This window comes from Cucurbita moschata, unplaced genomic scaffold (genome assembly GCF_002738365.1).
Source record: "Cucurbita moschata cultivar Rifu unplaced genomic scaffold, Cmos_1.0 Cmo_Scf00010, whole genome shotgun sequence".
NCBI lineage: Eukaryota > Viridiplantae > Streptophyta > Magnoliopsida > Cucurbitales > Cucurbitaceae > Cucurbita > Cucurbita moschata.
This window is the reverse complement of record NW_019268526.1, coordinates 636,277-649,823: the sequence shown is the minus strand read 5'-3', so window position 1 is coordinate 649,823 and position 13,547 is coordinate 636,277. Positions and strand designations below refer to the sequence as shown.

General features: G+C 37.9%; 2 protein-coding genes across 3 annotated transcripts in view; one reads left to right on the top strand and one right to left on the bottom strand.

Annotated features, from left to right (window-relative positions):
* Positions 1-1,673: 1,673 nt before the first annotated feature.
* On the bottom strand, positions 1,674-3,233 carry LOC111448595 (cytochrome P450 89A2-like). Its single transcript, XM_023088277.1, has one exon. The coding sequence runs from the start codon at positions 3,231-3,233 to the stop codon at positions 1,674-1,676; it is 1,560 nt and encodes a 519-aa protein (XP_022944045.1).
* Positions 3,234-10,788: 7,555 nt separating this feature from the next.
* LOC111448419 (DEAD-box ATP-dependent RNA helicase 42) overlaps positions 10,789-13,547 on the top strand; it is a 6,130-nt gene continuing 3,371 nt past the window's right edge. For both annotated transcript variants that reach the window (XM_023087995.1, XM_023087994.1), the window contains exons 1-4: positions 10,789-11,602; positions 11,983-12,506; positions 12,715-12,765; positions 12,840-12,947. In XM_023087995.1, coding sequence (XP_022943763.1) covers positions 11,104-11,602; positions 11,983-12,506; positions 12,715-12,765; positions 12,840-12,947 — 1,182 coding nt within the window. In that variant the 5' untranslated portion in view covers positions 10,789-11,103. The remainder of the gene's footprint in view (positions 11,603-11,982; positions 12,507-12,714; positions 12,766-12,839; positions 12,948-13,547) is intronic.

Sequence of the window (13,547 nt, the reverse complement as noted above, 5' to 3'; positions counted from 1 at the left end):
GAGAGTAGGTTGTGACCTTCACATGTAGTCATGACAAGGTGGCGAAATGAAGTGGGACCCAACTGGCTACACGAGGACCGAGATAAGACAGTGTCATGATGCGATCAAGAAGGATGGTGAATCATCCAACACACTATATAAGGTGTACGTTAAAGCCAAGTCAAGACATAGGCAAGAAGGAGGCATCAAGTAGACAAGAGTGTCAAAGATAGGCTTGTTTAAGGGTTAGGTAGGGTCTCGAGCCTTAACCTAAGCCAGGGTTTCGTACGGAATTTGGGCATGCGGTTCTAGAGTCAAGTCCATCCATATGAAATATGAATGCTCACCAAATTTGGTATCAATCGGACATCAAACGGATGCTCCATGACATTGTATGACCGTTTGCCAAAATCATATCTACATCTCCCAGATCTGAAATGCCTCAAAATGTACCTTCGGTGGAGGCTTTGTGTCAGCTCTCCACCACTCCTAAGTCCTGTGGCCTAAGCGAGCTACCCTATGACAAAGGCGAGCGTTGTGAGACGAGTGTCTCAAGTAACTTCCTATGAAATGGATTTTTCAAGAACAATGTCAGACTACTTGGGTGTGTCGACCATGCGACCCAACCCATGTGTCGGAGGTTTGATCATATACCTGTTATTTGGTACGAAGTTCGTAAATGATATGACATGGACACGAGAGAGTCCAATGCCTCAATAGAACCCGAATGAATGAATTTTTGGGATGTCCGTATTATGAACAACATGTGGGCCCTTTCTCGATGGCATGATTGAGTGAGCTGTGATGGCTGACGAAACCCTATGATTTGGGATGACGTCAAGATATATGTTAATTGGAAACCTAGAATGATCTAAGATGCAACGTTAAATTGAGAGACCTTGGCTCTGAGTTGAGCCAAGGTTGAGCCAAATGACTTGACTTAGTATAGAGGCAAGTCGGTTAAGTCGCAGATGATTGAATATGCACGAACATGCAGAGTGTGTGGTCGAACAAACTTGAATTTCGCACAAGTTTTGTTCGGCGGGTGAAGACAACCTCGCCTAAGGTCCGACGAAGCCACAAAGTTGAGCGAAAAATGTATATGAGGCTTGGGTTCACCTCAAGGCTAGTCATGAGCGTGTCATGATCACGACGCCACATGGTTGAAAAAGTATAACCGTGACATCATGCCTATACGTTCAAAAATTTGCCCTCATGTCGTACTCCTCTCAATATTGTATGGGCTCGTATGTCCTCATGCAACACCCTTCTTAGGTGTGATCCAAGGTTCATCTAGACTTCCTTTTTACGCTTTATGAGTCGAGATAAGTGTATTCCCTCACCATTGATATCAATGCCTCACAAGTGGCAAATCATCGACTTGTCTCTCCATACTTATTATTGATTCTTTCCTTGGAATCAATCGAAGTGTCACTAGCACTCGTACCGGCTATAGTGTCGGGATATCAAACTTAGACATCTTGTTATGGTCTCATTAATAAATTTATTAAAAAAAATTATTAAATACTTAACACAAATAATCAATCAATAATATAATTATATACAAAGTATACTTTATAAACCTGAGTTTGTAATTGGAATTGGAGTGATTTCTAATTTCCATTATTGTTCCAAATTAATTGGAGAATTTAGCATGGATGGTAAAGGAGATGATCCTATGGGCCTCTCTTCTTTTAGCGAGCGGAAATGCGAGCCTGCAGCGGCGTCTTCATGACGATCGAAACCTCAAACTTCTCCTCAGGATCAACTTCACCCTCCTCATCCCATTTGAACAGCCATACCAAATTTCCCACAAAATACTGCAAATGAAGCATCGAAATCCCAGCTCCTGGGCACATTCTTCTCCCTCCCCCATATGGCATCAACTTAATCTCCCTCCTCCCCCTCCAAATCTCTTCTCTACCTTCCGCTTCTTCTTCCTCGTTTCTCAAGAATCTCTCCGCCCTGAACTCCATCGCCTCCTCCCATACCTCCTCGTTCCTCGCCATCTCCGCCACCGCTAGATGCACTGTCGTTTTCTCCGGCACCACGAATCTCCCGTCCAATACCACCTCCTCTGTCACTGTATGTGGTAGTGCCAAATGCCCTGGCGGATGCCTCCTCAAGGTCTCCATTATCACTGCTTTCAGGTACGGTATCTTCTTCAACTCCTCCTCTCTTATGTAGTCTTTCGTTGATGCTCCATCCATCGCCTCATTCATCTCTCTATATAGCTTCTCTTGGATTTCTGGATATTTTACGATGTTTGCCATTGCCCATTCCATCACCACTACTGTGGAATGGACGATTCCGTTGAGAAATTCCACGCATAGGCTGATGATTTCACCTTCTTCGAGCTTCCGATTCTCTTCTGGGAGGTGTAGGTTTATCAATGTGTCGAGATAGGGCGAAATCTGTTCTGATTTTGTTTCTAATTCGTTCTTCTTTTGTTCGATTTCGCGTTGTCTTTCGTGGAATCTGGATTTAATTAGAGGAATTATTGCAGTTTCGATTTCGTTTCGAAGTGTTGAGAGTTCCTTCCAGAGATTAGGGCAGAGGAATTTCCCTAATTTTAATGGATACTGATTGAGTTTGTTTTCTCTACTGGAGTACAACAGAACGCGATGGAGGAGATCGGCTAGGGCTTTGATTCGATCCTCGTCGATCTTCAATCCAAAGCACATGAACACTGATAACTCCATCATAGTCGGCCAGAAATGGTCGACAAGGCGAACGGCAGTGGCGCCGCCCTGGGAGTGCGATTTCAGGCGAGAGACTAGCAAGTGCAGGCTCCACCGGTGGGTGTCGGAGTGGAGTTTCAGGCGAGAGGGGTGGAGGATTTCAGAGACGAGGTTACGACGGAGGAGGTTCCAGTTGGGGCCGTGGAAGGCGTTGAAGATGGTGATTTGGTTGCTGTAGAGGATCTTAGTAGTGGTGGAGGCAGGGGGCCGGCCAGCGAATGCAGCGCCGTTGTGGTTGAGAGCTTGGTGGGCGATGGAATGGGCGGCGATGAAGATGACAGGGCGGGAGCCGAAGTGGAGTGTGAAGATGGGGCCATAGTGAGCATGGAGGGTGTGAATGAGCGATGAGAATGATGAGGAGTGTTTCCGGAGGAGGAAGATGTTGCCCAGAAATGGGAGAGGGTATGGCCCTGGTGGAAGGTTCTTGAAGGAGCAGCCATGGCGGATGAGTATGAAGATTGTGAGGATGGAGATGATGGCTATGATGAGAATTGGAAGAGATGTAGTTTCCATTTTGAACATACACAAAGGATGGAAACTAACGAATCCTTGGCTTCCCCTTATATACTCGAGTTCCTTTATTTCATTTTCTTTATTAATTTTAATATGATTTTTTAAACTTTTTCTATTATTTATGTTTTATTGATATTAGTCGGTAATAAACTCGAAAATCTAAAGTTATATTATATATAATAAAAATTAAATCAAATTTTAATAGGTTAAAATTATTTTAATAATTAACTTAATAAAAATAAATTAATTAACGCCCATTAATTATTAGTTAATGTAATAAAATTGCTAGTAGGAGTAATTATCAAGCTAAACAATATTATTTATTGATAACATTAATATCTTAATTTATTTTGAATAAAATCAGTTAATTAATTAATTAATTGATCTTAGTTTACAAATTTATTACCATTAGTTCTTTAATTATAATAAATCAATAATATTTTTTAAATATATATTTAATTTATTTTGATAAAAGAATGTAATAAAATTATTGAAATATTTTATTTATACGAAATTCTAATAACATTTTTCCTATAATATCAAATACAATATTCTATTTCTAAATTTTTTTTTCTTTTTTCGGTATCATAAATAAAACCTTCAATCAAACGGCTTTTATCAATAATTAGTTTATCTCAACCATTGATGTCACATGGTCTCATGCTTCTATATCTGTCTCAATGTTACAATTTAATAATTAGTTAATCACAATATTTCGGGTTAATAAATCTAATTATGTTTTATATATTTTTATCGATTTCAGTTATACTTAAATAGATGAGGCGCGACGACCTCTTGAATAATCTAACTCTGTTATATGTATATAGATGAGGCGCAACCTCTTGTATAATCTAACTCTTTGACATATACAGATGTTGAGTATCAAAACATTTTATTACTAAGGATTAGTTGGCAACCCTTTAGTAGCTATATATGATATAACAATTAAGATGCAACCTTATAATATGATAAATAATTATGGTGCGACCCCACACTATGATATAACAATTAAGGTGCGGCTGTAACGACCCGAAATTTTCTACTTAATTTGAGATTGTGAACATTAAATGTGAAAATACTTCATTTAAACTTTTAAAAAATATCACCTTCATCTTAAAACATAGTCATAAACTTACTTGTTTTGAAAACACCTTTAAAACGACACAACAAAAGACTAAATAAAATAAATAAACGTTCAACTTAAAAACATCCTACTCTAGTCTAAGTCTAAAAAAATAAATGCGACTACCCTATGCATGTGTCACGGTCTCGAATGGCGATGTTTTCCTCAGCCGTACAGGAATGTCTTGCCTTAACTTGAAATAAAAGTAACACGTGGCTTGAGTATTTAAAGAAATACTCAGTAAGTGACTCCACTATTGGGGTTAAATGCAATAACATGCGAATGCAATGACGGGATCTATTATAACAGTCTATTTTCTTATGGTACTCTCCTAACAGATAGCTTAGATGTGTACCATAAACTCTATACATGGGCTACACGTGTGAGTGTGGACCCACCAGTCGATTCACACACCATTAGGCCCCTTTCCTTGTCGGGTGAGCATGCTCTGGTAACTCTGTGCCGGACACCTGTTAGAAGTAGTAGCCGTCATGGTAGCATTATGTAAAACATAATGGTCGTTCTTCTGCCTAGTAGTGAACATATCTGTACCATTGTGAAGGAATATGGGTATCCCCCAATGCATGAGGTCTCAATATTTTTTCATTTTCATTATCTTTTAATACAACCCCTAGCGTTTTGTACGTATCATATCGTTTTTCATATCATTTATCATATCTTTCATGCATACGTCGGGGTTGTATTTCATGCTAGTTTGTCGTTTTGTAGGTCAATCATATCATATCATTCAGATTACATATATATGTCACATCATAACGTTTCATGCTTCTAAACATAACAACTTTCATCATATACATATCATATCATAACATGTCAATTTATCATATATCTCGCATAATAATAATTTCATATCATTTTCATGTCATATCACAAGATATATATATATATCCGTCATTCAATGTCGTATCATAATCATATCATTTCGTAAAATTTTCGTAGTCATATCGTTTCCTAAACATGTCATAGTCTTATCATCCTTAAACATCTTAGAGTCATTATTTGATGAACATACTTTAATCATATCGTTTTATGAACGTATCTTAGTCTTACCATTAGGAACGCAGTCTAACCATATCGTTTCTTGAACATACCCTAGTCATATCGTTACAGGAACGTATCCTAACCATATTGTTCTATTAATATATCATAATCATATTCTTTTCTATACATAACTTAACCATATCGCTCTGTCAATCATTATCTTAGTCATATCGTTACATTACAATTATCGCGTCATTCTCGTATCCTATCTTACACATATCATTGAACACATTATGACGTAAGAGTTATCATATCATAACACATACATAACATGTCAAAGTCATATTGATTCATAAAAAATTCACACATATCAATATATATGACATGTCCAGAACCACATGGCACGTGTCAACATCAAATATAATCATGCCGATAGTAAGGTCACTTATTTGATTAGCTTAGGCTAGTGTCACTAATTTGTCCTTAATAAAAATTTGATTTTGTCATTTGCATCCAAGTTAACCTATATGAACTTATGACATTAATTTCAAGTTCAATTCTCTATATTTTTTAATACTCTAGCATTAGACTTCTTACGTGCATCAAGACTGTCTTAGAATATTATATATATATTTCAAGGATCTCATTTTTTATTTTTCCAGAAGATAAGCTACGGTTATATAAAAGAGTTTGATGAATTTATTTTATAGATAACTTTTCTATCTCTTTCTTCTTTCCTGTTAAATCTACCTAGAGTGAAGAGTCAAAAGAGCACAACTCCAAGCTCTTAGGAAAGAGTTTGAAGTCCAATAAATGAAAGAGGGCGATACTGTTGATGTTAAAGTATTTTTGACGTCAATCCTAACCATTAATTCACAAACAGGCATTGTCTCAAGGCGGTCTAGCAATTCGTCGATTCTGTTGACTTTAACATCAATCTCACTCATACGAGACTCCAAAAGTCTCATTTCATCAGGAACTTCACTCAGGTAGAGTAATTGATCTTCGATCTCTACCAATCGGTCAGCTGGGACTTGCCCAGTGGTTTTGTAGAGAACATGTTTGTGTACTACGATTCAAGAAGTCGACTCAACTCTAATACCATTTGGCACAATCGCATTTATGCAGTATCGAGACAACGATTGTGCTGCACTTGTTCTAACCTAGGGAACAAGTTAGATTCGAACTCGCGGACAACATTGACGTATACTTGAGTCTCGGGTCATGTTTAAGAGAACATGATAAATGTCCCAGAGCTTAAGCCCTTCTGTGGGGTTCGAGATGCCAAGGCTCTAGAGAAATTTATTTTTTACCTCAAAAAGTACTTTCGAGCCACAAATATCGTGGTAGAAGAAGCGAAGGTTACGTTGGCAACAATGCATCTAGCCAATGATGCAAGGTTGTTGTGGAGATCCAAGTACATGGACATTGAAGATGATTGACGTATTGTGGAAACTTGGGAGAGCTTAAAATAAGAACTTCACTTGCAGTTCTTCCAAAGAATGTCGAGATAATCGCAAGAAGGAAGTTAAGGGAGTTGAAGCATACTGGGAATATCCAAGACTATGCTATGCAATTTTCCGGGCTTGTTGGATATTCGTGACATGTCCGAGAAAGACAAGGTCTTCAGTTTTGTTGAGGGGCTAAAGCTGTGAGCGAAGGCCAAACTTTATGAACAAAGGGTTAAAACCTTTCCACAGCCTACGCTACAGCTGAACGACTATTTGACCTTAACAACGATCAATCTCAAGATGAAATGTGGAACCAGACTTCCGTAAGTGGGGGTAATAGAAATTACCGACCTAATTCCCCCAAAGGTGGGGGAGGTGACAGACTTAAAGGCAGAGGAGAGGAAAACGAGTTCTCCCAACAGATAGGTAGAGCTCAATGGCAGAAACCTCATGGCAAGAATAGTCACAATCAAGGCTCCTTATCCTATTTCATATGTAATGGAGCCATCGAGAATCTGAATGCTCACAGAAGGCGACACTATATGCCTTCCAAGCAAAACTTGGAGTGAATACAAAAGCTGAGTATGAGACGGTAGAAACTGAAACATCGTTTGTTGAGAATGTTAAACACCGTGTATGGAGGCACTAAAGTACTTGTCCACTCTCTAGAATAGAGTGGAAGAGATAGATAAGTCAGTGGAACGTGGTCTTATGTATGTCGAGGCATGGGTTAATCTCAGAACGATGAGGAACAGATTGTTGACTATGGAGCCACCCACAACTTCATGACAGAGATTAAAGCAAAACGCTTGAACATCCTTTGGCATCGAGACACAGGAAAGATGAAGGCCATCAATTCGGCAACTTTACTTGTCTTAGGAGTTGCAAAGAAAACTTCGATTAAGATGGGGACTTGGACTGGATAAACCGACTTTGTGATCGTCAAGATGGATGACTTCGACATTAGGGGTGGACTTCCTGCTAGAACACAAAGTCATTACCATTCCCTTAGCAAAATGCTTAGTAGTAACTGGGTCCAACCTGAAGATCATTCAAACAAACACACATCAACCAAGAGGTGAAAATGATGTCAGCACTGCAGTTGAGAAAGGATCTTAGCCATGATGAACATGTGCTAACTGCATTGCCGTAGTTGAAGAGGGGAACTCGAGTGAGCTAACCCTAACAGAAACCTCTCGGTTACTAAAAACACCACGACGCAAGATTAGAAAGTTAGACAACATATTTATCTCCTCCTAGGTAGAAGATCCCAAGATTGATTTTATGTCGGGGTGAGGTTGCCTACCACATATGTGTATTATACGACTCAACTTGAGTTAGGTGAATTTTATAAACAGCTAAATGACTTGTTGACAGTTAGGCTCATTAGACCTGCAAAGACTCTTGTAAGTGATCACTCAAATGCTAGAGAGAGACCCCAAACCAACAACTTTATGGAAGGGAGAAGATAAACCTTCGAAGTAACTCATGTTCACTTGAAAAAGACCATCCAAAGGGATGAAGGAAAGGCCTAGTTGGAAGCGTTGGTCACAAAAATTTCATAACGAAGAGAGAGTTCTAATCAAGTTGAAGTCAGATCAACTTTGAGTTCAAAGCAGCAAGAACCAACGACTGATGTAGAAATGCTATGAACCAGTCGAAATTATCCACAAAGTCGGTAATGTTAGGATCGCACAACAACGTACACGCTCGATCTAGATGAACACAAAGAATGGGATAAAGAAAATTGCAAATTGCAAGGAGAACTCAGGCTAAAAGATTTTTTTTTTTATTGATGACTTCAGGTATGTACAATAAGAGAGAGTACCGAGAATAGAAAGTACATATCTCAAAGCTCTACCGGACAGGATATATATATAGTTCAATTTACTATATATAGCTTTATCCGATTTAACCATTTACTATATATAGCTATTTACTATATATAGTTTTACCGGATATAGCTTTACCAAATATAGCTTTACCGGATATAACCGTTGACCAAGCTATAAATAAGCATCAGGCTCCATAACCTAACCGGTAAAACATCATATAAAATCCAATTGCTCCCATGGATGCGAACTAGTCATGTTGTTCACGTCAGCAACTGAAAATGTTATTATCCCGACCAAGAAGACACCAAGCGCAAGGAGGTGGTACGACCTCATACAACAAAGAAAATTTTTACAGCGAAGATAGTAGAAGAGACTTTAACAATGAAGATGCGAAGACTCGACCAACCGAGAAGTGGTTTTCAACCGTTTCTGAAAAATTGGAAGAGACTCCTTAATGCTGAGATTAGTTGGATGTGTATCAGAGACCTGAAGTTAGCCTCATCCTACATCACTGAGTTCGTAAAAAATTAGTTAACAGAGACATCAACCAATTGAGTGAGAGAGGATGTCACGATCATACTTGTCTAGGACATGTAGTCCATGGCGGCATGCCTATTCCAAACCCTTTTTTACTTGCTTTCATGTTAGATAGGTCTTTACTATTTTTGTTGTGTCAATACGGGGGTGTATAACTCGTCACCAAAATCAAGTATACACGTGTCGGGGCTAAAATGCCACAAAATGTACTATAGGAGATGTGACTAGTTGTCAATTCTTCCTACCCGGATTATATGCTATCAAAGTTGTGGTTGTTACTTTCAAATTATTTTCAACGCATTTCCGAGCTCACATTTTCTAAAAACATTTCTCTCAAACGTGACCCAAGGCTCGAGCATATGCCAATATTGTCCTCAAAGTTCACATCTTACCCAACTTATTAGTCAAAGTATACTATAAGGGATGCAATTAGTCGTCAATTCTTCCCAAGCAGATTTATATGTTATTTAAGCAATTGTGTTGACTTTCTTGCTTGATATTGATAGCCTATGACATTATTTTCAACATTGTTTTCCACTCATTCGAAAATCTCTCTATTCCGTTTTTTTCAAACTTTCTTCTTAACACATTGAGTCGATATCAGGGTATTTGTTGTTCTAAGCATTCTACGTACTATTGTAAATTTCTAAAAGTTTCAATAATATCCTTGAATTTAAAAAAAAAAAAAAAAAAATCTCATATATGACTAGTTTTGGAGTTATTTAAGAAGTCTCTTAATTTTAAAGTTATTAAATTTTATTTCAAAAATACACTTGAACTTTAAATAGTATTTAAAAAATATATTTAAACTTTAAAAGTTTACATTTTTCAACTTTTTGTTTATGTTCAAAAATACATACTATGTTTAAGAAATACTCAAAAAATTTAAAAGTAACATTAACACACTTTCATTAAAAAAATAAAATTATTAGTATCAATATGTGGACAAAAATCGTATGTTGTCTATATGTTACGTTTAACTATGTTTTTAATCTTTTATTAAAAGTTAATTAATAAAATTTTTGAAAACTATATTATTGAAGTATTTTAAGCGTATTTTTCAAACCATTGTTTAAAGATATTATTTAAAATAAAATTTTAACGTTTCTATTAAAATAGAGGTATACATGGTCCGGGTTGGGAGATTTTTTTAGCCAACCCAAAGTTCGGGTTGGGTTGGATTAACAAAAACATATATTTGCCTAGCATCTAATTCGAGTTGAAATATCCTTTGATCGACTCAGTACCACTGTGACAAACCCATTAGTATGAAAGGATTCTTAATATATATTATATATTTTCATTTGGCTCGAGTCAACCCAAAGGTTTTGCTAACGAACTCGAAACCGAACTGATTCAGTTCGGGTTTAGAAAAATGAACTCAACCCTACCCAAAATGTTAATCCAACCCGGTTTGTCAGGTTGTCAGGTTGAATGTACACCCTAATTAAAACTAAGGATAATATATTTTTTTTAGTATTTAAGTGTATTTTTTTTAGATTTTTTTTTAAGTAAATATTTAATGGAACCTTCAAAAATTTAAATTTCATTAATTTATGATCGAGCTTTCAACACATCTCAACGCCCATAATTTGATGGAATAATATGTTGCGACACAAAATCAAATCCCCACCGGTTTTCGTGATTTCTCCTCTCCCATCTTCGCCGCAGCCGCACACCCCATCGGTCACTTTAATCTCTCCGATCAGTATCACCACTGCTTCCCAGCGGCGCCCATACTCATCACCCTCCGTCCCTTATTTCCTCTTTCCCTCTCTCTCACCTGCTGCCGTCGCTGGTCGCCGGCACCCACCACACCAACAACGTAATGCCGTTTGTTTTTGGGAAAAGAATATGATTGAATTGAATGGTTTATGCATTTGATCAGTACAGATGTGTGATTGAAGTTTAGACTCAAAGAAATGGTGAACAAATCGCAAGCATTTTCTTGGTCGCGTCTCCTTCTCAACCAGGTCGTGCACCAAAACCCCATCAAAACCCCACTTCACATTTCCCGGCAAATCTCCCCTCTCCAACGCTTCCCGTTTGAGGAAACACCGAAGACTCCGGCGACGCGGTGTTACTCAACTGCTTCAGCCAGAGTAGTGCAAGATCTTCTCGCTGAAGTGGAGAAGGAGAAGCAGAGAGAAAGGGAGCAGAGGAGAAGGGCTGGTCTTGATACCAAGGATATTGACGATGAAGATAGGGAGGATTATATGGGTGTTGGGCCATTGATAGAGAAGCTCGAGAAGGAAAAGTTAAAGGACACCGGGAACTTGAACGCCTATGAAGAAGCTACTGATTCTGATAGTGATGAAGACGATGAAAGATTTAGTTCTGAATCCGTCAAAAAGAGGTTTGATGAATTTGAGAGGAAATTCAAAAGACACGAGGAATTGCTCAAGCACTTCACTGAGACTGGTATGACCATTTATTTTGGAGCATATCAACATTTCCTACTTGTTCTTGTTTTTAGTGTATGGAAGGATTTTGGGAATGCATATTGATTCAAATTTTGTATACTCCAAATGTAGCTAGTGGCATCCTCAAGTTTTTGTTTCGTTGTTTGATACTTATTGCAATAGACTAACATGTGGGTTACACTTTTTATAACGTTCTTCATATGGAATGAGGCATGAACATATGTATTGAAAACGTTGCAGAATTCAGCAGCTATTAATTGATACCATTATTCGATCTTAACATCTTAACCAAAAGAAAATTCATATAGCCATTGTTTTTGTTTTTGCAACTTTTTGGACTTGTGTTAAAATCTGTCGTCTCCAACTGTTTTTTTACAGACAACATCGATGACGCCTTCAAATGGATGAGTAAGATCGACAAGTTTGAGCAAAAACACTTCCGGCTTCGTCCTGAATATCGGGTAATTGGTGAATTAATGAACCGCTTGAAAATGGCGGATGGCAAGGAGAAGTTCATTCTTCAGCAAAAGTTAAATAGGGCTATGAGATTAGTGGAGTGGAAGGAAGCTTATGACCCAAATAATCCTGCAAACTATGGAGTCATTCAACACGAACAAGTAGGTCCGTCGGTTGATCTCATGGAGCAATCAGGATTTGAAAAAGAGAAGCAAATCATACAAGGGGTTGATGATGATGATGAGGAAGAGTTTGATGACATGAAAGAAAGGGATGATATACTACTGGAGAAGCTTAATGCTATAGATAAGAAACTTGAAGAGAAGCTGGCAGAGCTGGATCATACCTTTGGAAAGAAAGGAAAGGTTCTTGAAGAAGAAATCCGAGATCTCGCAGAGGAGAGAAATTCTTTAACTGAGAAGAAACGAAGGCCTCTTTATCGAAAAGTATGTTACTCCATCATCCTTTCTATGCCTTTACTTTATTGTCTGTCTTCTTTTGGCAGTTGAAATTTCGTTGTTCTACACCGGGATTTGAAGAACACGCTGTGTTGTAAGCTAAGCTGTTCCCCTTGTAGACGGAGGAGATATAGAAAGTGTGGTCTAAGTTGAGGCTCTCTCTCCCTCACTTTTGCTTGTTACAAATTGATTGCAGGGTTTCGATGTGAAATTAATTGATGTGAACAGAACCTGTAAAGTTACGAAGGTACGCACCCACCCTTCTAAATATCCTATCCAAATAATTATGCACTTGATGATTGTAAACTTTGGATGATACAGGGTGGGCAAGTTGTCAAATACAGTGCTCTCTTGGCTTGTGGGAACTATCATGGCATTGTTGGTTATGCAAAAGCCAAAGGACCTGCAGTACCAATTGCTCTACAAAAGGCATGTTGCTTGTGCTATTCAGTAGACTCCGTTTACTTGTTTACTTTTATTGAAATTTGAGAATTTGATAAAATGCCTGAAGTTTGAGTTCTAGAATGATAGTGAATTAATTTTTAAGGTGTACTACAATTGTGTTTTGATTGAAGAGATTGAATTTGTGGAGATCCGAAGTGAGAGATACAAAATTTATGGTAGTATTTTGTTCTTTGAATCATTATTATATATAGGAAACCGAAGCCGTTCGTTGTTATGTTGAAATGGGTTACAAAAGTACACAAAACATAGAACGGAGGAGGAAAGGAGTTTGTCGAGGGCCTTTGAGAGGCGAGAGTGTTGCGCTGAAAAGTGCATTTGAAGTCTTAATTAGGAGGGAGGACACTAGTTTGAGACAAAAGTCGAAGGTCAAGCAGGCTAAAATGGTGGATGAAAACTCCACTTTTTTCCCATAGTATGGTGAGGGGTAGGAGAAATGAACTTGATATGAACCAAGAGACATCAATCATACAATATGCTTCAATGAAGATGTGAAGAAAAGGTTGTCAAAATTATCAAAAGATGTTTCAATTCATGCTACATTGAAGAAGAATAAAGTTTGATTGT

Bases quoted from the DNA above. Each gene is read 5' to 3' on its own strand.
- LOC111448595 (XM_023088277.1), bottom strand. From the start codon at position 3,233: ATGGAAACTACATCTCTTCCAATTCTCATCATAGCCATCATCTCCATC.